Source organism: Pimephales promelas, chromosome 5 (assembly GCF_988280905.1).
Source record: "Pimephales promelas chromosome 5, fPimPro1.hap1.1, whole genome shotgun sequence".
In the NCBI taxonomy this organism is placed as follows: Eukaryota; Metazoa; Chordata; class Actinopteri; order Cypriniformes; family Leuciscidae; genus Pimephales; species Pimephales promelas.
This window is the reverse complement of record NC_142773.1, coordinates 15,644,169-15,668,737: the sequence shown is the minus strand read 5'-3', so window position 1 is coordinate 15,668,737 and position 24,569 is coordinate 15,644,169. Positions and strand designations below refer to the sequence as shown.

General features: G+C 40.4%; 1 protein-coding gene across 1 annotated transcript in view; it reads right to left on the bottom strand.

Annotated features, from left to right (window-relative positions):
* Window positions 1-18,005, bottom strand: part of nos1apb (nitric oxide synthase 1 (neuronal) adaptor protein b) — a 38,937-nt gene extending 20,932 nt beyond the window's left edge. The window contains exons 1-4 of the mRNA XM_039694114.2: window positions 17,377-18,005; window positions 17,009-17,080; window positions 14,889-14,981; window positions 14,647-14,705 (exon numbers count right to left, since the gene is read on the bottom strand). Of these exons, the coding sequence (XP_039550048.2) occupies window positions 14,647-14,705; window positions 14,889-14,981; window positions 17,009-17,080; window positions 17,377-17,481 (329 nt within the window). The 5' untranslated portion in view covers window positions 17,482-18,005. The remainder of the gene's footprint in view (window positions 1-14,646; window positions 14,706-14,888; window positions 14,982-17,008; window positions 17,081-17,376) is intronic.
* Window positions 18,006-24,569: the final 6,564 nt, after the last annotated feature.

Sequence of the window (24,569 nt, the reverse complement as noted above, 5' to 3'; positions counted from 1 at the left end):
GCCCCAAAAGCCGCTAAGAGTCTCAAAATCATAAAAAAAAAGAATTTTAAAGTTTGATGCGTTGCCACGGCAACAGTATCAAAGATATCAAGAATCCATTCACAGGTCTTCATCTGCTATGTATTTACATTATACAGATTAAGTTTGAACCACATCGGGTAAAAAGAAAAGGGTGAGTTCAAAGCATTTTGAAAGTGACACACTTCCTGCTACCAGTTGGTGGCGCTATAACTTTGACTCACAATAGTCACATCCATGTGATCGTCCTCTTACAGCGAACACACTGCTGAAGTTTCATCAAGATCAGTTAATGTATCCTGAAGTTATAACACACTTCCTGTTTCACGTTTCTCGCCATAATTTCGTTTCCTCGCCACGGCCAAACCGTTCGAGATATCAAAAATCCCCTCGCAAACTTTCATCGTCAATGCCTTGACTTTATGCTGACCGAGTTTCGTGCCGTGTGTTTGAATTCTCTAGGAGTAGTACTTCAAATTCCATTGCGAGTGTTTTATGAAAAACCCTAAATAACCGACTTCCTGTTGGGCTGGGGTAAAAAGTAATAGTATGAGGTATATATGAACGATGAGATCTATATGTGCACCGAGTTTCATATTATTACATGCAAGCGTGTTTGATTTATGGACCAAGTTTTCGGACCCCGTTCCAGGGGGCGCTGTCTAGCCCCCCTGCCACGCCCGGGTACCATCTTCAGCCCGGCCCTGATGGCCGCGGATTCTGACCCGTGTGCTAAGTTTCAAGAGTTTTTGAGCATGTTAAGGGCCCCAAAAGTGCCCGAATAGTCGTATAAATAATAATAATAATAATAAATATAGCTGCGAGCAGCGATTGCGGGCCCAAGCCGGTGGCACCGCAACCCCGATGCCTTTAGTTACCCAAAGGCACCGGGATGGTGGTACCGCCCGGCTTTGGCGCTTTATCGCTGCTCACATCTATATTTATATTTAATATAAAGCCGGTGGCACCGCCACCTTGGTGCCTTTAGGGTTATTCTGTACGACGTGTAAAAACGTAACCCCCGCTTTGACTATCAAAAAGAAGTGTATTGTAGAGCTTGCATCAATGCGGACTCGATGTGCTGTGCGCTGTAACTCCATGTGGCTTTAAGCGCATCATTCTCCACTCGGGATGCGCATAAGCGTTTTGTGCCACACTGTACTGAGCCTTTCATATCATAATGCAGTGACGCAATGACAGATTATTAATTGCCTTTCTTGTTCTGTTCTATCTATTATATGTTGATAATAGATAGGACAGAGCACTAAAAACCTCAAACAAAGCACTAAAAACTTAAGCTGTTTGCTGTGTAGTCTGAGAATGAGCTGTTTGATTTGCACCCTCTTCCTCTTCACTGTCCTCCATAAAAACCAGCTATTCAGGTCCATGTTGTTCTAGAAAGTTTGTATGTTGCTGCCTCAATTAACATCTCTGCTATACATTTAAAACATGGCTATATCTAAAATAATTTATCTTTTTGATTTTTGTTATCTTGTTTTTCATGAATATTTTACAACAATACAAAGAGCAATGTGTATTTTCCATTAATATAGTTTGTAATGGCTTTTTTTGTCATAGATTATAATCATATATTTTTTGGATTTGTTATTTATCTTTATAATGAAGTTGTCTGTATTAAGTAGATTGTGTTTAACACACACAAGAGTGATTTATTAGTTCAACACATAGTTATAGAAATTCTACTTTATCTAAAAAAACCCTGCACTTTATATACACACACACACACACACCACACCCACACACACACACACACACACATAAATACATGTAAATAAAAATCCAAAAAAAAAAAACATCAAATGTGTTTTTAGTCAGAGTATTATTTTATACAGAAACAAATATTTGTAATTCAGATAAGAATGAAGTTAGTGTTTTAAAATCTTAAGGAAAACAAATATATTGAAATATAGCACATGAATTTTAAATTCATTCAACTTCAATTACAAATACAATCTTACTTTTATTTAAAGCAAACTATAAATTTAAAAGATGGGGGTTATATGCCTATTTTGTCATTTAAAAATATTGTTATGCAAAATTGTTATGCAAAAAGACATGGTCTTAGAGACAAGGACTTGTAGGAAAAATCGCAGCCAGCCACACACACACACACATAAACACAGACAACAGCCCTCCCCTCCCCACACAGACACACACACCCACACACACACACACACACAGAGAGAGAGAGAGAGAGAGAGAGAGAGAGAGAATCGCAGGGGAAATAAATCCATTCAAACTACAATATCTGATTTTCTGTTGCTCAGAGCGAATGACTTTAAATTGGAAAGTTGATCGGCTTGACGAGAACAATATACGTGGTAAGTTTTGTAACTGTAGGTAAATTGAGCAAAGTTATAACACACTTTATGTGTCCTTTTTTAGTCATAAAATTCATTTCCTCGCCACGGCCAGACCGTTCGAGATATCAAAAATCCGTCCGGAATTGAGCATCCTCAATGTCTTGACTTCATGCACACCGAGTTTGGTTGTGATTGGTAAACACATGCATTGTGATTTGATGTATTTCTCCTAGGACAATTATTCAAACAACCCATAATTCATAATTCATAAATAACTTCCATTTGAACTGTCATAAAACTTAGAGCACGAAAGTTGTTTGGCCTGATGTGATCTTTAATTGTACCGAGTTTCATATTAATTCATGCAAGTGTGTTTGATTTATGGACACATTTTTTAATCCCAGTCCAGGGGGCGCTGTCGAGCCGCCCTGCCACGCCCGGCTACCAGCTTCAGCCCGGCCCTGATGGCCATGGGTTCTGACCCGTGTGCAAAGTTTCAAGAGTTTTAGAGGATGTTAAGGCCCCCGAAAATGCCAGAGAAGTTGCACACAGCAAATAAAGGGTTAAAATTAATCTGACAGGCGCCCCTCCTCTCACTCACACAGAGAGACACTGAGAGACTGGCAAAATTCTGAGATTTTCTCTACATTCAAACAAACATATCTGACTTTCTGTGGGTCCTAGCTAATGAGTGTCAATTAGAAAGTTGTCCGGCTCGAGGAGTACAATATACATACTGATTTTTGTAACTGTAGATAAAACTAACAACCCCACTTTTGTCAAAAGGTGGCGCTACTGAGCCCTCACCACACCCGTTTCTGAAATGTTGCACATGTCTACTGGCTAATAAATGTGATGTGTCTGTCGAGTTTCAAGCAATTTCAAGCATGCTAAGAGTCCCAAAAGCATCAAAAAAGAATGTTAAAGTTTGATTCGTTGCCACGGCAACAGTATCAAAGATATCAAAAATTCATTCACAGGTCTACATCTGCCGTGTATTTACATTATACAGATGAAGTTTGAAGCAAATCGGTTAAAAATAAGAGATTGGTTTCAAAGCATTTTGAAAGTGACACACTTCCTGCTGCCAGTTGGTGGCGCTATAATTTTGACTCACAATAGTCACATCCATGTGATCGGTCTCTTACAGCGAAAACACTGCTGAAGTTTCATCAAGATCAGTTAATGTATGCTGAAGTTATAACACACATCCTGTTTCATGTTTCTCGCCATAATTTCGTTTCCTCGCCACGGCCAAACCGTTCGAGATATAAAAAATCCCTTGGCACCTTTTCATCCTTAATGTCTTGACTTCACGCTGATCGAGTTTTGTCGAATTTGGTTCAGTGCTCTAGGAGCAATACTTTAAATTCCATTGCATGTGTTTTAAACACAACCCTAAATAGCCCTAACAACCCTAACCCGTCTTCCTGTTGGGCTGGGGTAAAAAGTAAGAGTGTGAAGTAGGCTATATATGAAACGATGAGATCTATATGTGTACCAAGTTTCATATTATTACATGCAAGTGTGTTTGATTTATGGACCAAATTTTCAGACCAAGTTTATTGACCAAGTTAATCTGATTAATAAACTAATTATATAAAACTATTGTCAATGCACTACAATTAAACTAGTTATATGTCTTTACTTATAAAAAATAAAAATAAAAACTTATTTAAAAAATACCAGGCTTGAGAAATGTATTTTCTTTATGCAGGTCATAAACACAGCAGTGAAATGGTTAAGCCCCCTCCCCCTGCACACTCACACACACACAGACAGCCAAAGACACAGAGACACAGAGACATGTAGGCTCAGAGTGACCATATTCAAACAAAAATATCTGAGTTTCTGTGGGTCCTAGCTAATAAGTGTAAATTAGAAAGTTGTCCGGCTCGAGGAGTACAATATACATACCAATTTTTGTAACTCTAGTTAAAACTAACAACCCCACTTTTGTCAAAAGGTGGCGCTACTGAGCCCTCACCACGCCCGTTTCTGAAACTTTGCACATGTCTACTGGCTAATAAATGTGATGTGTCTGTCGAGTTTCATGCATTTTGAAGCATGCTAAGGGTCTCAAAAGCATCCTAAAAGAAGGGTAAAGTTTGATGCGTCGCCACGGCAACAGTTTCAAAGATATCAAGAATCCATTCACAGGTCTACATCTGCCATATGTTTACATTATACATATGAAGTTTGAAGCAAATCGGGTAAAAATAAAAGGGTGATATCAAAGCATTTTGAAAGTGACACACTTCCTGCTGCCAGTTGGTGGCGCTATAACTTTGACTCACAATAGTCACATCCATGTGATCGTCCTCTTACAGCGAACACACTGCTGAAGTTTCATCAAGATCAGTTAATGTATGCTGAAGTTATAACACACTTCCTGTTTCATGTTTCTCGCCATGATTTCGTTTCCTCGCCACGGACAAACCGTTCGAGATATCAAAAATCCCCTCGCAAACTTTCATCCTCAATGTCTTGACTTCACGCTGACTGAGTTTTAGTCGAATTTGGATCAAAGCTCTAGGAGGAGTATTTGACATTCCATTGCGAGCGTTTTACAAACAAACCTCAATAGCCGACTTCCTGTTGAGCTGGGGTAAAAAGTAAGAGTGTGAGGTATAGATGAAACGATGAGATCAACATGTGTACCGAGTTTCATATTATTACATACAAGCGTGTTTGAGTTATGGACCAAGTGTTCGGACCCCGTTCCAGGGGGCGCTGACGAGCCGCCCTGCCACGCCCGGGTACCATCTTCAGCCGGGCTCTGATGGCCGCGGGTTCTGACCCGTGTGCAAAGTTTCAAGAGTTTTCGAGCATGTTAAGGGCCCCAAAAATGCCCAAAAGGTAGCAGAAAAATAAAAAGAAGAAGAAGAAATATAGCTGCGAGCAGCGATTGCGGGCCCAAGCCGGTGGCACCGCAACCCCGATGCCTTTAGTTACCTAAAGGCACCGGGATGATGGTACCACCGGCTTTGGCCTTTATCGCTGCTCACAGCTATGTTTATATTTAATATAAAGCTGGTGGCACCGCCACCTTGGTGCCTTTAGGGTTATTCTGTACGACGTGCAAAAACGTAACCCCCGCTTTGACTGTCGAAAAGAAGTGTATTGTAGAGCTTGCATCAATGCGGACTTGATGTGCCGTGCGCTGTAACTCCATGTGGCTTTAAGCGCATCATTCTCCACTCGGGATGCGCATAAGCGTTTTGTGCCACACTGTACTGAGCCTTTCATATCATAATGCAGTGACGCAATGACAGATTATTAATTGCCTTTCTTGCTCTGTTCTATCTATTATATGTTGATAATAGATAGGACAGAGCACTAAAAACCTCAAACAAAGCACTAAAAACTTAAGCTGTTTGCTGTGTAGTCTGAGAATGAGCTGTTTGATTTGCACCCTCTTCCTCTTCACTGTCCTCCATAAAAACCAGCTATTAAGGTCCATGTTGTTCTAGAAAGTTTGTATGTTGCTGCCTCATTTAACATCTCTGTTATACATTTAAAACATATATCAATTTTATAGCAGCCATGGCTATATCTAAAATAATGTATCTTTTTGATTTTTGTTATCTTGTTTTTCATGAATGTATTTTTCAACAATACAAAGAACAATGTGTATTTTCCACTAATATAGTTTGTAATGGCTTTTTTTGTCATAGATTATGATCATATATTTTTTGGATTTGTTATTTATCTTTATAATGAAGTTGTCTGTATTAATTAGATTGTGTTTAACACACACAAGAGTGATTTATTAGTTCAACACATAGTTATAGAAATTCTACTTTATCTAAAAAAACCCGCACTTTATATATTTACACACACACACACACACACACACATACATAAACACGTGTAAATAACAATGCAAAAAGAAAAATCAAATTTGTTTTTAGTCAGAGTATTATTTTATACAGAAACAAATATTTGTAATTCAGATAAGAATGAAGTTAGTGTTTTAAAATCTTAAGGAAAACAAATATATTGAAATGTAGCACATGAATTTTAAATTCATTCAGCTTCAATTACAAATACAATTTTACTTTTATTTAAAGCACACTATACATTTAAAAGATGGGGGTGCAAAAAGATGCAAAAAGACAAGGACTTAGAGACAAGGACTTGTAGGAAAAATTGCAGCCAGCCACACACACACACACACACACACACACACACACACATAAACACAGACAACAGCCCTCCCCTCCCCACACAGACACCCACACCCACACCCACACACACAAACAGAGAGAGAGAGAGAGAGAGTGAATCGCAGGGGAAATAAATCCATTCAAACTACAATATCTGACGTTCTGTTGCTCAGAGCGAATGACTTTAAATTGGAAAGTTGATCGGCTTGACGAGAACAATATATGTGGCAAGTTTTGTAACTGTAGGTAAAATGAGCAAAGTTATAACACACCTTATGTGTCCTTTTTTAGTCATAAAATTCATTTCCTCGCCACGGCCAGACCGTTCGAGATATCAAAAATCCGTCCGGAATTGAGCATCCTCAATGTCTTGACTTTATGCACACCGAGTTTGGTTGTGATTGGTAAACACATGCGTTGTAATTTGATGTATTTCTCCTAGGACAACTATTCAAACAACCCATAATTCCCAACTTCCATTTGAATTGTCGTAAAACTTAGAGCACGAAAGTTGTTTGCCCTGATGTGATCTATAATTGTACCGAGTTTCATATTAATTCATGCAAGTGTGTTTCATTTATGGACAAATGTTCGAATCCCAGTCCAGGGGGCGCTGTCGAGCCGCCCTGCCACGCCCGATGACCAGCTTCAGCCCGGCCCTGATGGCCATAGGTTCTGACCCGTGTGCAAAGTTTCAAGAGTTTTAGAGGATGTTAAGGCCCCCGAAAATGCCAGAGAAGTCGCACACAGCAAATAAAGGGTTAAAATTAACCTGACAGGCGCCCCTCCTCTCACTCACACAGAGAGACACTGAGAGACTGGCAAAATTCTAAGATTTTCTCTACATTCAAACAAAGATATCTGACTTTCTGTGGGTCCTAGCTAATGAGTGTCAATTAGAAAGTTGTCCGGCTCGAGGAGTACAATATACATACCGATTTTTGTAACTCTAGTTAAAACTAACAACCCCACTTTTGTCAAAAGGTGGCGCTACTGAGCCCTCACCACGCCTGTTTCTGAAACTTTGCACGTGTCTACTGGCTAATAAATGTGATGTGTCTGTCGAGTTTTATGCGATTTGAAGCATGCTAAGGGTCTCAAAAGCATCCTAAAAGAATGGTAAAGTTTGATGCATTGCCATGGCAACAGTTTCAAAGATATCAAGAATCCATTCACAGGTCTACATCTGCCGTATGTTTACATTATACAGATGAAGTTTGAAGCAAATCGGGTAAAAATAAAAGGGTGATTTCAAAGCATTTTGAAAGTGACACACTTCCTGCTGCCAGTTGGTGGCGCTATAACTTTGACTCACAATAGTCACATCCATGTGATCGTCCTCTTACAGCGAACACACTGCTGAAGTTTCATCAAGATCAGTTAATGTATGCTGAAGTTATAACACACTTCCTGTTTCACGTTTCTCGCCATGATTTCGTTTCCTCGCCACGGACAAACCGTTCGAGATATCAAAAATCCCCACACAAGCTTTCATCCTCAATGTCTTGACTTCACGCTGACCGAGTTTCGTCGAATTTGGATCAAAGCTCTAGGAGGAGTATTTCAAATACCATTGCGAGCGTTTTACAAACAAACCTCAATAGCCGACTTCCTGTTGGGCTGGGGTAAAAAGTAAGAGCGCGAGGTATAGATGAAACGATGAGATCAACATGTGTACCGAGTTTCATATTATTACATGCAAGCGTGTTTGAGTTATGGACCGAGTGTTCGGACTCCGTTCCAGGGGGCGCTGACGAGCCGCCCTGCCCGGCCCAGGTACCAGCTTCAGCCCGGCTCTGATGGCCGCGGGTTCTGACCCGTGTGCAAAGTTTTAAGAGTTTTCGAGCACGTTAAGGGCCCCAAAAGTGCCTAAAAGGTAGCAAAATAATAATAAGAATAAATAATCCCAAGGAAAACAATAGGGCCTTCGCCCTTTCAGGGCTTGGGCCCTAATAAATAATCCCAAGGAAAACAATAGGGCCTTCGCCCTTTCAGGGTTTGGGCCCTAATAATCCCAAGGAAAACAATAGGGCCTTCGCCCTTTCAGGGCTTGGGCCCTAATAATAAATAATCCCAAGGAAAACAATAGGGCCTTCGCCCCTTCAGGGCTTGGGCCCTAATAATAATAAATATAGCTGCGAGCAGCGATGGCGGGCCCAAGCCGGTGGCACCGCAACCCCGGTTCCTTTAGTTACCTAAAGGCACCCGGGTAGCGGTGCCGAAGGCTTTGGCCCTTTTATGATTAAATGTTAAAACGGCTTGCCATACTCTGTCATTTCGACTAGTCACAATTATGTTACAGATGTCTTAAATGATAATACAAACTATCCAAAATGTAATTACGAATAGACAGAAAGACGTTGTTGATATCTACAATGTTAATTCCGGACAGGCAAACTTAGCTTTTAAATGTTAAAAGGGCTTGCCATACAGGGACGTAGGCTCAGAGAGAGGCTCACCATATTCAAACCAAAATATCTGACTTCCTCTTGGTCCGAGCTAATGACTATGTATTAGAAAGTTGTCCGGCTTGAGGAGTACAATGTATATACCGATTTTTGTAACTGTAGATAAAACTAACAACCCCACTTTTGTCAAAAGGTGGCGCTATTTAGTCCTTGCACATTGCCCGTTTCTGAAACTTTGCACGTCTACTGGCTAATAAATGTGATGTATCTGTTGAGTTTCAAGCAATTTCAATTTCAATTTGACTGTTGAAAAGAAGTGCGCCGATTAGATACTCAGGATCGGTATCGGCTCTGACACTGCCATCTTTGACGAGGCTGATTCAAATTCTATATTGTGCATATACTATTCTGTTAGGCACAAAGGCACAAAAACTTTCTAAAGTACCATAAAGTTTTTGTGTACTGTATTATTAGTGTTCTGAAGCTATTATGTGATATAGAAATTAATATTTAAGTCATTAAATTCAAGAACACAAACTTTTCCCTCTCTGCGCCTGTCAGTCATTCTCCATTCAGCATTCAAACAGCACGTCACATTCGGTTACAGTCAATGATGAAACGATCTTCAATGATTCAATGTTAATCCTATTATACTGGATCTTTAAGATAAAGGTCTAAAGGTCTATATTTTCGAATGAAGAAACTTTTTCTTGCTGGACTTTATTGCTGTAACTTAATCGTGTTACTTTCTACCGGGTGTCGGACGCTGTCGGTTAGATCACAACACTAGAGTCAGAGCACTATAATTGTTCTTCACGCACACAGTAACTGAAATTTAAAACCTTTAAAAGAAAAGGCTCAATAAACTATTGCATAGATAGATAATGTATAATACACTGTTCATAAATATGTATTTCCTTTGTGCTTTGAACTTTTCAATACGGACTCAATGCGCTGTAACTTCATGTGGCTTCAAGCACATCATTCTCCGCTCGGGATGCACATAAGTGCTTTGTGCTGCACCGTATTGGAGCCGTAATATCATAATGCAGTGACGTAATGACAGATTATTAATTGCCTTTCAATTATATGTTGCTTTATAGCAGCCATGGCTATATTTTTTTTTAATGATTTTTGTTATCTTGTTTTTCATGAATGTATTTTTCAAAAATAAGAGCAATGTGTATTATCTATTATTAATATGGTTTATAATAGCATTTTTGTCATAGATTATGACAAAGTAATCATATGATCCACCAGCGAGGAACCAGCAGAACAGAGTGAACATTCTTTCTGTTTAGTTCAATCCTACTTAATAGGAATTTATTTAAAATGCTCGCTCTACTCCACACCATTAATGTCTTGTGCGGACATCCGTATTTTGACTTTCGGTTTTAAGTAAGCGATTTAAAAGCTCCCAAGTCCCAGCGGAGTCACACGTTGATTAACCGGTGGGAATATACACAATAGGCCTACCTGATATTGAACACAAGAGGGCAGTATAGCACTACGTATGACTCAGATTATTATTTTTTTATGAATTTTACAACAATTCTGGCTGTTTTTGAACGTAAACACAATTCTTAAATGAAAAAAAAGGAAAAATTGGGGAAGTTATAATATTTGTATAATTTAATTTAGAAACAAATGATGTATAATTACATTTTTAGAAGATATGAGGCTTTTAGTGTTTACTTTTTTGACATTACTTTAATCTTTTGCCATAGTTGCACATGTCTATTGGCTAATAAATGTGATGTATCTGTTGAGTTTCAAGCAATTTCAAGCAAGCTAAGAGTCCCAAAAGCATCAAAAAATAATGTTAAAGTTTGTTTCGTTGCCACGGCATTTTGAAAGTGACACACTTCCTGCTGCCAGTTGGTGGCGCTATAACTTTGACTCACAATAGTCACATCCATGTGATCGGTCTCTTACAGCGAAAACACTGCTGAAGTTTCGTCAAGATCAGTTAATGTATGCTGAAGTTATAACACACATCCTGTTCCATGTTTCTCGCCATAATTTCGTTTCCTCGCCACGGCCAAACCGTTCGAGATATCAAAAATCCCGTGGCACTTTTTCATCCTTAATGTCTTGACTTCACGCTGATCGAGTTTCGTCGAATTTGGTTCAGTGCTCTAGGAGCAATAATTTAAATTACATTGCATGTGTTTTAAACACAACCCTAAATAGCCAACTTCCTGTTGGGCTGGGGTAAAAAGTAAGAGTGTGAAGTATATATGAAACGATGAGATCTATATGTGTACCAAGTTTCATATTATTACATGCAAGTGTGTTTGATTTATGGACCAAATTTTCAGACCAAGTTTATTGACCAAGTTAATCTGATTAATAAACTAATTATATAAAACTATTGTCAATTCACTACAATTAAACTAGTTATATGCCTTTACTTATAAAAAATAAAAATAAAAACTTATTTAAAAAATACCAGGCTTGAGAAATGTATTTTCTTTATGCAGGTCATACACACAGCAGTGAAATGGTTAAGCCCCCTCCCCCTGCACACACACACACACACAGACAGCCAGCCAGCCAGCCAAAGGCTCAGAGTGGCCATATTCAAACAAAAATATCTGAGTTTCTGTGGGTCCTAGCTAATAAGTGTCAATTAGAAAGTTGTCCGGCTCGAGGAGTACAATATACATACCAATTTTTGTAACTCTAGTTAAAACTAACCACCCCACTTTTGTCAAAAGGTGGCGCTACTGAGCCCTCACCACGCCCGTTTCTGCAACTTTGCACATGTCTACTGGCTAATAAATGTGATGTGTCTGTCGAGTTTCATGCGATTTGAAGCATGCTAAGGGTCTCAAAAGCATCCTAAAAGCATCCTAAAAGAAGGGCAAAGTTTGATGCGTCGCCACGGCAACAGTTTCAAAGATATCAAGAATCCATTCACAGGTCTACATCTGCCGTATGTTTACATTATACAGATGAAGTTTGAAGCAAATCGGGTAAAAATAAAAGGGTGATTTCAAAGCATTTTGAAAGTGACACACTTCCTGCTGCCAGTTGGTGGCGCTATAACTTTTACTCACAATAGTCACATCCATGTGATCGTCCTCTTACAGCGAGCACACTGCTGAAGTTTCATCAAGATCAGTTAATGTATGCTGAAGTTATAACACACTTCCTGTTTCACGTTTCTCGCCATGATTTCGTTTCCTCGCCACGGACAAACCGTTCGAGATATCAAAAATCCCCTCGCAAACTTTCATCCTCAATGTCTTGACTTCACGCTGACCGAGTTTCGTCGAATGTGGATCAAAGCTCTAGGAGGAGTATTTCAAATACCATTGCGAGCGTTTTACAAACAAACCTCAATAGCCGACTTCCTGTTGGGCTGGGGTAAAAAGTAAGAGCGCGAGGTATAGATGAAACGATGAGATCAACATGTGTACCGAGTTTCATATTATTACATGCAAGCGTGTTTGAGTTATGGACCGAGTGTTCGGACCCCGTTCCAGGGGGCGCTGACGAGCCCCCCTGCCACGCCCAGGTACCAGCTTCAGCCCGGCTCTGATGGCCGCGGGTTCTGACCCGTGTGCAAAGTTTCAAGAGTTTTCGAGCACGTTAAGGGCCCCAAAAGTGCCCAAAAGGTAGTAAAATAATAATTATTATAATAATAATAGAGAAGAAAAATAATCGCAAGGAAAACAATAGGGCCTTCGCCCTTTCAGGGCTTGGGCCCTAATAATAATAATAATCCTAAGGAAAACAATAGGGCCTTCGCCCTTTCAGGGCTTGGGCCCTAATTATTATTAGTAATTATTTAGTGTCTTTCCAACACCCAAGGTCGCTTTACAAATATATGTAAAGGCAGTGGTTCTCAAACTGGGGTAACGTTACGTACGTGAGGTGACAGAAGGGGGTACGACCTTAAAACCACTACATTAATGCCTGGTTCAGATTATACGATTTTAGCCCGATTTTGGCACGATCCGTTTGACGTAGGGTGTTGTGGGGATTCGTAAACGACAACGGGCGTAGGGACGCATAGTGGGCGACAACCTTCGTCGCGTCTGCGATGCTTCACGACATCACGACAAAAAGACTAGCATGTTTAATTTTTTTAACGGTCGTCCACGACGGTTCCGTCACATGTATGAGGTTGACCAATAGGAGCACAGAAGCTTTTCCGTACACAACTTTCAAAAATGGCGAAACGAAAGAGAGACGATGGTGCTAAGGTTAAAACTAAAAGTAAAAATATATAACAAAACAATATTTTACCTCAAGTTCTCTTTGGAGGATTAACAGCCTATACTGTCCTCTTTGAACAATCCAGGAACAATCCATTGTCAGGTTTTTTTTTTCGTTTTTTTTTACTTTTTTGTGAACACAGGACCGCCAATACAACACTCACCGCTTCATCCATTGTTTGTTTACGTTCATTTCCGGAAGTCACTCGCCACTAGTTTCGCCTTCTCGATGACATCACGCGCGGCGTTAAAGACGGCATGCGATGACTGGTCAGGAAGCGAAGTGTAGTCTGACATGTGTCTTGTCCACGACACGAGTCACAAAAAGATTTTGGGAGTCAAAATTGCGTAATCTGACACAGTGACTATCAGACAAAAAAAATTGTGTAATCTGAACCAGACATAAAAGACTCTCATGTTACCAGACTACTGAAACCAACAGAAAATGAAACAGCCCCACGAAAGATATTTTTCAATAGCCACCACTGGCGAAAACCCAAACTATTGTTTATTTGCGCATACTCAAAAATTAACCACGTTGTTGTTGTTTTTCTCCCATTTCACCTTGCGTTGCAGTCTGGTTGACTTTGAATAAATAGGCTAGTATAATGAAATTTTTAAGACCTTCGTTTAAAAAATTAAGACTTGGACAATGAAATTTAAGGCCGTGTGTCCACCAAAGCGTTTTTCCACGCGCCTGGCGTATGTTTTCAATTGTTTTCAATGGGAGCGCCGTTTTTTTTAAACGCCATGAGAGTACCGAGACGCTGAGCGTTTTTTTCACGCTGAAGCGCAGAGCGCCCAGCGTTTTTTACTGGTCGGAGGGAGTTGAAAAATGTTCAACTTTGGATAAAACGCAGCGCTCATCACTGTCACTTTTTACCCAGCCGTCCAATCACAGTGGAGGAGGGGCGGGACTAATACCACACCGACCAACTGTCACAACATTCAACTGCTGCGGATATTCTGTATCATAGCAACGAAACGTCTCAATGGAAAAAACGCTGCGCTGCCAAAACGCTCTCAAGCGCCCAAAGCACGGAGTCTTCAGCAGAGCGTCTAGCGTTTTCAGCTGGCTAAAAGTGCTTTGGTGGACACACGGCCTAAGACTTTTTAAGGCCTTAATTTAGGAACATAAAATTTAAGACCTTTTTAAGACCCCGCAGCTATCAATCTAAACCTCAAGAATTGGAGCCATTTCAGAACGATGTTGGTATTGATTGGTATTGTTTTAATACAATCTAACTAAAGTAGACTGCAACTAGTCAACACTATTGATGTTACTGCTAAACAATCTGCTTATGCTTGCTTGAGACTGGTTGTTGCTATGGGGATTTTGAAGACATTCTGCTTTTTGTTGCAGCTCACGGAGCCAAATGATTTTGATGTGACGTGTGCGTGCACAATGATAAAGGTCATCAAACCCCCATAGGCCATGTCACTCCATTCAAGAGCGAAATTAGTAATCAGCTCTCTATGGAAATAAAATGTGGAAAATTACCTGAAAATGGGGTCTTGGGCCAGTGTCACTTGGCTTTCATCCCAGCTATAAGCAGATTTCTAACACAAATATTGAGTACATTTTTAGTCAAGAAATATATTCATAATTTATCATAATTATTTGTATATACATAATTAATTGTACAACATACACAACATTAATACATATTTATTAATTAAATAAATTAAATTAGTAAAATGTATATTTATAATGAAATTATGAGAAACAATGAAAGCGCTCACCTTTTTCTTTTTCCGCAAAACTACCTTGACACCATCCACTGACACAATAAGATTGACTTTCTTCTTCTTTATGTTCTTAATTTTAAACTCATACTGAAAATGATCAATAAAAATAATTAATTGATTAGAAAACTGAATTAATCAAAACATGAATCATGATATAAACTTTATCATGCTCACCACCTGTTCTGTTCTGGGTCATTTTTGACCCGGAACAGAATTAAAAACATTCTAAAAGTATATATTAAAATAAAATATATTTTATTTAAAATTTATTTGTTTTTTTATGTTTTTGAAAAACAAAGATTTTATAATATATAATTTATATTTATGGAATCTCAAATTTTTTTTATACATTCTCCTGTTATGTTTGGCTCACATCCTCATAATCTGTATACATGTTTCTTTTGAACCACCTTATAATGTGTAATAAGTGAAATAATTCTATAAGACTAAGACTATTGTGAAAACATTTACAGTAGGTTAGCAAGCACTACCAGTTTTCGTAAATTTTCAGAAGCTACATTTAAGTCTATAAATGTTATTTTTGACCTGAACATAACAGATGTCATTTTTCTAATAGCTAAAATATAGGTCTTTAAACAGTGAGCGACATACATAAAGACCAGATAAAACAACTTAATTCATCACTACTAAGCCGTTGAGTAAGCCACATCACTTAAGTTTACATAGTAACTGGTTCTGTAACAAGAAAACTCGAAGTAGCATTTTGTTTAAGTCAAAAGTCTCAGCACATAATGTATAAATGAACAAACAAATATGAAAATTGTTGATTATAACACATATATCTCAAAGCTATATAGCAACCTGCAAAAAATATATCAACCTCTAATGAAGATGATTTTCTTTCTTTTGGAAGACTTGCAGTCATTTGAGAACTGCATAAGTAATCAAAGACTAGGAAATACACAGGAGTGGGATTAAAAGAGATGCACTAGGCATACTAAAATGTGTCTGGGTTAAAAGAACTCTCTTATTTCCAAAGCTTTGATTAACGCTAACATACACCAATTACAAGGTGAGCTTATTTCTAAGGAGCTTGTTTGTTCTGCTGCTTAGTTCTCCTCAAATACATGAAATAGAGAGGGATATCTATCTGAAAAAAAATTGAGAGCTATGAAATACTACTGACTCAATTGATTGATCAACAAGAAAAGCTCCATGGAGAGAAATCTTGTGCAAACACGTCTAAACATTGCACAAACATCTCTTTGATGGAGCAATGTTGATTAAAGTAAAGTGTGCTGCTGCTGCCAGCACACTGCAATCTCATAAATACAGCCACACTGTGCCCCTGAGAACAGAAGGCATGAAAAAACAGGTCTTTACATTGGTTCCATATTAACAGAATAAACACCTTCCACCACAATAAAAGTGTTTCATTCATCAGCCCATAAAGTTCTCCTTTTATAACTAGTTCTTCAGAGAAAACTGTTTAATTAAGGGATGGTTCTCCCAAAAATGAAAATTCTCTCAATTACTCGCCCTCATGTTGTTCCAAACCAGTACGATTTTTTTTCTTCAACTTCAGAACACAAATGAAGACCTTTTTAATGATATCTGAGAGATTTCTGTCCCTCCACTGACAGCTATGCAACTACATCTTTCATTCAAATTCTTTTCATTCAAGTTCTTGCTGAAGCTCAACATGCTGCATAACACGAGAATGAACCTTGTTGGTTCTTGCAGAAGCTCAAACGTGCTGCGTAACATGTGAGAATGAACCTCGTTGGTTCTCGCAAGCAAACAAACTTGAACTTCTGATTTCTTTAAAAAGATTTTGATTTATGTTAGATGAACGAAAGTCTTACGGGTTTTGAACGACATCAGGGTGAGTAATTAACAACACAATTTTTGGGTGAAGCTTTGAAAACCCATTGGATTGTCACAAAGACATGCTATAATGAAAAATGAAGAAGAAATATTTAAGGTTTGGCACAAATTTGTGACATTAAGTTAAGATAATGTATTACCAGTAATATCCTCGCTCTTGGTAATCAGTCATTTGTGAACAAAATATGCATCATTCTTTCAAAAAGGTCAACTGTCTGTATCTTTATGAAGATAATTGTCCTATCCTTCATCTGACATTCCCTTACCCGTATTCGTCTCATAGCGGCCAAAATTTCAATCCTGCTTTTAGGTCGCACAATATCCAGGCTCCCAATGAACTGTGGCAGAAAATGTTACAATAAGTAACATGATAAACAGTACATTTTCTGAAAAAGTCAATGATTGCATAGTGTAACAGGTGAAGTACGTAGAGTAAGCCACATAATGGTAAAGCAGAGTCAATTTAACATTACACATTATTTTAATATAGTTGTTACAATCCTTTAACACGATAATTTCATATTAAGTATCAGTACTAGCTCACAATTCATACTCACAATGCAATTGCATGGTAACACACTATAAATTGAGACCCATTAATAAACAAGTTCATTTTTTGTCTCTTAATATTTACCTTCACCTCGAATGTGAGCCCATGCTGGAAATGTCCTTCATTATCAGCAGGAATCCTCTGATCCATTGAGTCGTCTACCAAATTATATTTACTCTTCTCCAGCATTATGTAATAGAAATATCGTTCGATGCCTTTATTTACTCAAAGCATGCTAAAGCCTCTTGGCTGCACTGATTTTTGAGGGGTTTCTCACAGAATTATGACGGCAGTCCGACAATGTCCAAAGGCACAGGCAGAGAGGGATTCGGCATCATTTAGAGTAAATATGATTCATTTTTTGTTTCATACCCAAACAGAAGGTTCATATCGCGTACACCGCCACGTCTGGATTTCCAGCATGATGATAAATATCCCAGCTATCACCGTTGGCGCAGACGGTCCCTTATCCTGAATTTCTGGGTCGTACTATGGAGAGAATGTCTATTAATTATTCAGCAGACAAGCCATCGCCATTGGAAGGTTATCAAGCTACATTAGCGCGATCTAAGTAATATTCATGAGGAAAATATTACGGTTTCCAGGCAAAGTCTGCATGAGATCATTAATATTCGTCAGCCAACCTTCAGCTTATAACATTCGTAATTTACCGTCCATTAATAGAAAAGATTAGAATGAACCGGTTGTGACTTTGGAAATATGCTGACATCTTGTGGTTAAACAGGTGAACGCGCCTGATGAGTGCCCCTTAAAACACCTGTCAATGCACTGTGTGTGTGTGTGTGTATATGGGCGGATTAAGGTTGTCAGGGGCCCCTAGGCTGCTTTTTGTGTGAGCAAACTCAGAGTGGAATTCCACTCAGAGTGGAATATGAGACAGACACAGAACCCACAGACCACATACAAGTATTTACACTTTTTGTTATAATATTGCTATGTAAAAAAAGTAGACTTGCATAAAATTGCAGATCAGTGGGAACAAGATGGTGCAACAGCATCATTCACTGTTGCCGTTTTGTATTTTTCACTGGAACTAATTTTTGCCAGCGTGTGCTTAATTGTCTTTCAAGAGTTTATCATAAAATGCAGAGCAGTCCAGTCCGAAATTAATTCGTACGAAAAGCATTGCCTTTATTGTTGTAACTTAGTCGAGATTTTTCATCCGTCCATGATGCATTCATTTACGAGAACACAGGCTCCACAGTGCAGATGTACCAGGCAGGCATTTACAAAATCCACTGCCAAAGATACACACGCTATCACTCAGCAAAAAAATAAAAAAAAATAAAATAAATTGCACCTGCACCGGCTTGTATTTGAGACAGGCATCTATATGAGACATGCAGGCCTTTATAATTTAGTGTTGAGCTGAGTGTAAGCTAGTCTCTAATTTAAAAAAAAAGTCCAAATACTCCAGGTGAAACTGCGGGCTTCTGACCTTTTACTATTGTGTCAATTGATTTTGATTAATATGAGGGAGATATATGTTATATGCACCCTATCAAGCGCAGCAGTTTCTATTCTACAACACGAGAAGATTATATACCAATCGAAACTAAAAAAAACAGAGCGGCTTTTATTTACCAACCTCCAGTCACACCAAGCGTGTAAAAGAGACACGTGTCTATTTGGGACTCGGCTATTATTTAAAATTTTACTTAAAATAATACGTGACAAAACATGATTTGTTCATAATAAGTCGGGAATGGGATATTAAAATTACAGTTGAAATACAGGACTGTCCTGGGAAAAACAGGACGTCTGGTCACCCACTTAAGAGTCTTCGTAGCGCACTAAGAGACAACGTTGTCGGGAAACGCAGCCCATGATGCGTGATGGAGAATCCAAAGCACTCTGTCTTCTTTGATCAGAACCACGGAGAGCGATCGTGGATAGTTCTGTTCTGTCCTATGCACCGAAACCTTTTTACAATGCAACAAAATATTTAAAGAGCATCAAGCTATTAAAATCTATATTATGTATAGTCACAGATAATGTAAAAGTAGCCCATATTAGTCAGTAATTTTACATAGAGTCTTACATAGGACGGACCTAACCCTACTCCAGGTACGCTTAGCACGCTGAATGAAAAACTTGACAGAGGGAACGTTGGTATCAGTCTCCTGCGAGGCAAAGAGTGGAGGCTGGTAACCAAGGCAACACTGAAACGGCGACAAACCGGTAGCGGAGGAAGGAGTTATGAGCATACTCAGCCCAGGGAAGCTGTTCAGACCAAGAAGCAGGATTGCGGAAAGAGAGGCAACGTAGGATGCGACCGACGATCTGATTCGTACGTTCGGCTTGGCCGTTGGTCTGTGGATGAAAACCGAACGAGAGACTGGCAGAGGCCCCGATCAGTCGACAAAACTCCTTCCAAAAAAGGGAGGAGAATTGAGGACCCCTATCGGAAACAATGTCAGACGGAAGACTGTGAATCTTGAATACCGTCAACGACAATTTGGGCTGTCTCCTTTGCCGAGGGCAACTTAGGGAGAGGAATGAAGTGAGCAGACTTTGAAAAGCGGTCGACTACCGTGAGAATAACAGTGTTCCCTTCAGATGGGGGAAGACCCGTAATGAAGTCTAAAGCGAGATGAGACCACGGTCTAGACGGCAGAAGGAGGGGTCGCAACAAGCCAGCGGGCGGCGTGTTGCTAGACTTGGCCTGCGCACAGACAGAACAAGAAGCAACAAAACGACGAACGTCACGCTCACGAGTGGGCCACCAGAACCTTTGACGAATGTAAGCGATAGTGCCCCTAACACCTGGATGAGGAAATAATTTAGATGAATGCCCCCATTGAAGGACAGTGCGTCGTGCGACCGGACGGACAAATAAAAGACCCCTTGGACAAATGCGAGGAGTAAAAGCGTGAGAAAGAGCGCGTCTGACGACTCGTTCAATTCCCCAGACAGCCGAACCAACTACCAAGGCTGGAGGAAGGATAACCTCCTGTGTGGGAAGCGCTTCTGGGGAAGCAAAATGTCGAGAAAGAGCATCAGGCTTGAGGTTCTTGGAACCGGGGCGATAGGAGATCGTAAAATCGAATCTGGCAAAGAAGAGCGCACAGCGCGCTTGCCGCGCGTTGAGCCTCCTTGCAGTGCGAATGTACTCCAAATTACGGTGATCTGTCCAAACAATGAACGGAACAGAACAACCCTCTAACCAATGACGCCACTCACCGAGAGCCAAACGGATGGCTAAAAGTTTGCGATTACCAACGTCATAATTTCACTCGGCGGGGGACAAGCGATGGGAAAAAAGGCGCACGGGTGGACCTTCTCATCGGACGCCGAACGTTGGGAGAGAATGGCCCCCACACCCACCTCGGACGTGTCGACCTCGACGATAAACTGTCTGGTGATGTCAGGAGTAACGTGAATAGGAGCAGAAGTAAACAGGGATCTGAACCGATCAAAGGCAACTTCAGCAGAGCGCGACAAAGAGAATTGAGTCTTGGCCGATGTGAGAGCAGAGAGCGGGGCGGCGACCTGGCTAAAGTTCTGAATAAAACAGCGATAAAAATTAGCAAACCCCAGAAACCGCTGGAGCGCGACACAGGAATCGGGAACAGGCCATTCCGTGACGGCACGAACCTTGGTTGGATCCATCACAATCCCCTCGGAGGAGATAACCGAACCAAGGAACGTGACAGACGAAACATGAAACATGCATTTCTCTGCCTTGACAAACAAGCGATTCTCAAGAAGACGCTGGAGGACCTGACAAATGTGCTGAGTATGTATCTGGAGAGAGGGAGAAAAAATTAGAATGTCGTCGAGGTAAACGAAAACAAAAATGTTTAACATATCTCTAAGGACATCGTTAACAAGAGCCTGAAACATGGCAGGAGCGCTGACCAGACCAAACGGAAGAACGCGATATTCAAAATGCCGTAACGGTGTATTGAAAGCTGTCCTCCACTCATCCCCTTCCTTAATGCGAATGAGATGATAGGCATTAAGAAGATCAAGCTTTGTGAAGATCTTAGCCCCCTGCAGGATTTCGAAGGCGGATGACATCAGAGGCAAGGGATAACGGTTCTTGACTGTGATGTCATTCAACCCACGATAATCAATGCAGGGGTGTAATGTACCATCCTTCTTTTTAACAAAGAAGAAACCGGCCCCCGCAGGAGAGGATGAGGGAACAATAGTACAGAATCGAACAATAGCAGAATCGAGCGAGTCAGATAAATATTTCTCGAGGGCTTCACATTCGGGCGCAGATAAAGAATATAATCTTCCCCGGGGAGGAGTGGTCTCCGGAAGAAGGTTAATGCAGCAGTCATAAGGACGATGGAGAGGGAGAGAAGTGGCCCGGGAACGACTGAAAACCGCCCGCAGATCATGGTACTCCTCCAGAACTCCGGACAAATCACCGGGCTCTTCCTGAAACACAGAAACAGAGGACACAGGAGGAGAGGCAGACTCTAAACAATTTACATGACAAGGTAAATTCCAAGGGAGAACAGAACCCCTGGCCCAATTAATCTGTGGATTATGCTTGACTAGCCAGGGATGTCCCAAAACAACGGGGGTAGAAGGGGAGGGAAACACTAAAAAAGAAATGTTCTCACGATGATTGCCCGAGACAGTGAGACTCACCAGAACCGTGGAACAGCGTACCCTGGCGAGAATACTACAATCAAGAGCGTAAACCGGGGTAGAGTCGTTTAAGTCAACAAGGGGAATGCCCTGATTACAAGCCCACGTCTCATTGACAAAACTCTCCTCGGCCCCAGAGTCATTGAGATCAGAGCAGGTAACGACCGAGCCCGGCCAGCGGAGATGCACCTGGAAAGTAGTGCGACGGCATGGTGGAGGGACTAAAGTAGAAGCGCTCACCAGTAGCCCTCCTTTCACTGGTGAGCTCTGGCCTTTTACTGGACAGGAGGACTGAACGTGGGAAGCAGATCCACAGTACATGCAAATACATTCTGTTATCTGACGCTGGCGTTCTGCTGCGGAGATACGTAATCCACCCAGCTGCATGGGCTCTGTCTCAACGGAAGCAGAGGCGGATGAAGCAGGTGCAGGGAGGAGTGATCTCTCCAAAACGCGAGCCCGGCAGCGTAATTCGAAGCGCTTCTCAGTGCGGATAGCAAGTTCAATCAGAGGATCAAAGCGTGAGGGTGATTCCCGAGCGAGGATCTCGTCTCTTAAATCAGCATTCAATCCCTCTAAAAAACGGGCCACTAAAGCAGGCTTATTCCACTCACAGGAAATTGACAATGTGCAAAATTCAACAGAAAAGACGCGTACCATCTCCTTCTTGAAATTGTCATAACTGTTAAGGCACTCCGACCCAGCGCTCCAGACAGCGGTCCCTCATTCCCAAGCTCGACCAGAGAGAAGGGAAATGACGAATGGATCAGGAGCCGACAGGCGATATTGAACAAACAGAAAACTTCATAGGAAAACATGAACAAAAGAGCATCTGTGCGTGGCTCAGGAAATCCCCGGAGGATGAGAGAAGGCGTCCGGGTAACTGGTGAACAGTCTTTAACAGTAGTCAGCCTCGACAGCCAGAGACAGGGCAAGCAGTAGATGATCAATGATAGCAATCAGGAGACAACACAAACCATTCGGGACACAACAAGACTGGAGAACAATTGAGAAACAAGAGGTACGTAACACACTTCAGAGAGTACTCCAGTGGGGAACAAAGAAAAAGAAGGAGAAGAAATAGGGCGAGAAATCAGAAGGAAGAGAGAATAGGTGTGATAGTTAATGAGATGATGAGATGAGAAACAGCTGAGCGAGAAGGGAGAAAGGAGGAAAATGACCAGGAGAGGGAGTAAGAGGAAAGGAAAAGAAAATAGAGGAAGGAGCCCGACTCATGACAATAGGCATCACGCTTAGGGAGCCTGTCTTCTTTGTAGGGTAATATGTACATTTTCTTTTCATATGAGGACCCTAGAAAGTTATGTGATTTTGTAACATCATGATTTTTTAAAACATGTAATATCACTCACTCCATTCATGTTTTAGTCTAACCATTTATTATTATTATTATTTGCCTTAATTTCATTATTAGACTAGATTATTAGAATTCACTGATACATTCTTAATTTCATTTGTGGTGTTGACACGAAAATAATCTGGTGAAAGCTGCAATCTCCAAGACAAACTAACACTTAATAACATGAGGTTTTAACAAGCCATATTTCACTCACTCAGACATCATTTTATTTTATTTATTTATTTATTTTGTTTGTTTAGTATAGTAAGTGTGAGTTTAGTCATCAAGTTTATGGCATTTAAATGAATGGAATTTTTTTTTATTTAGGCAAAATTTATGACCTTTGTCCAATATTGATCTTTTACAGCTACAGTACCTGAAAACTATCAACAAAATGGACAACATATGATATTTTTACTTTTGTCAGGTATATGAATGACTGAGAGAGAAAACCATAGACAGTAAAAGAAAACAAGCTGTTCACAGTCCATTTGGAGAATGAATGGCGATCATAGCGGGCGGTAGCGCGACCGAAAGTATTGTTACCCTACTTCTGGTCTCTTTTGAAACAGGCTTGGTATTTGTTGTTCTGAAATCAGATCAATCGATAACAATCCTGAACTAGATGGTAATGTTCATAGACAAACTTTAAGTTGGCTTAAAAAGCATTGCCAGAAAGTTTAAAAAAGTTATAAAATGTTCTAGCATGGTTCAACACGATTTACCATGTTTCTAGTTTGGTTTACTATCACCGGCGCCACCATTGACTACTGGCTGCTGTTGCTTGACTTCAAGTTACATGTGATTGTTGGACGATATTGATTGACTGCCACAACAATAGGGCTGGGCAAAAAAATCGATTTTTCGATTAATCGTTTTTTAAAATGCGTTCGATTCAAAATCGATTCTCAACGGCCACGAATCGATTTTTTCCATATAAAGGGCTCGCGGACGCGGTGCTGCATCTTCTCGTCTCTGCACTAGGCAAGCGCCAAGTGCTGCATCTGTCGATACACACACGCCTTCAGGAGTCGGGACATGACGGAATATTTACTTAACAATCGGGCCAGCATTGCATCGTAACCTATGATCGTAACTAACGTTTATCATTTTCACGTCTTTTTGTGTTTTACAAGCAATGTTAAACCATCCCATGCTCGCGCACTCTCAGAGATGTCTTTCACTACGTGCACAGTACAGCCTAAATCTGCCTCACAAACAGCTCGCCAGAAACAAAAGTTTTGTCCCTGGATTATATCACTTTAACAGTTAAAACACGCGACATTATGTC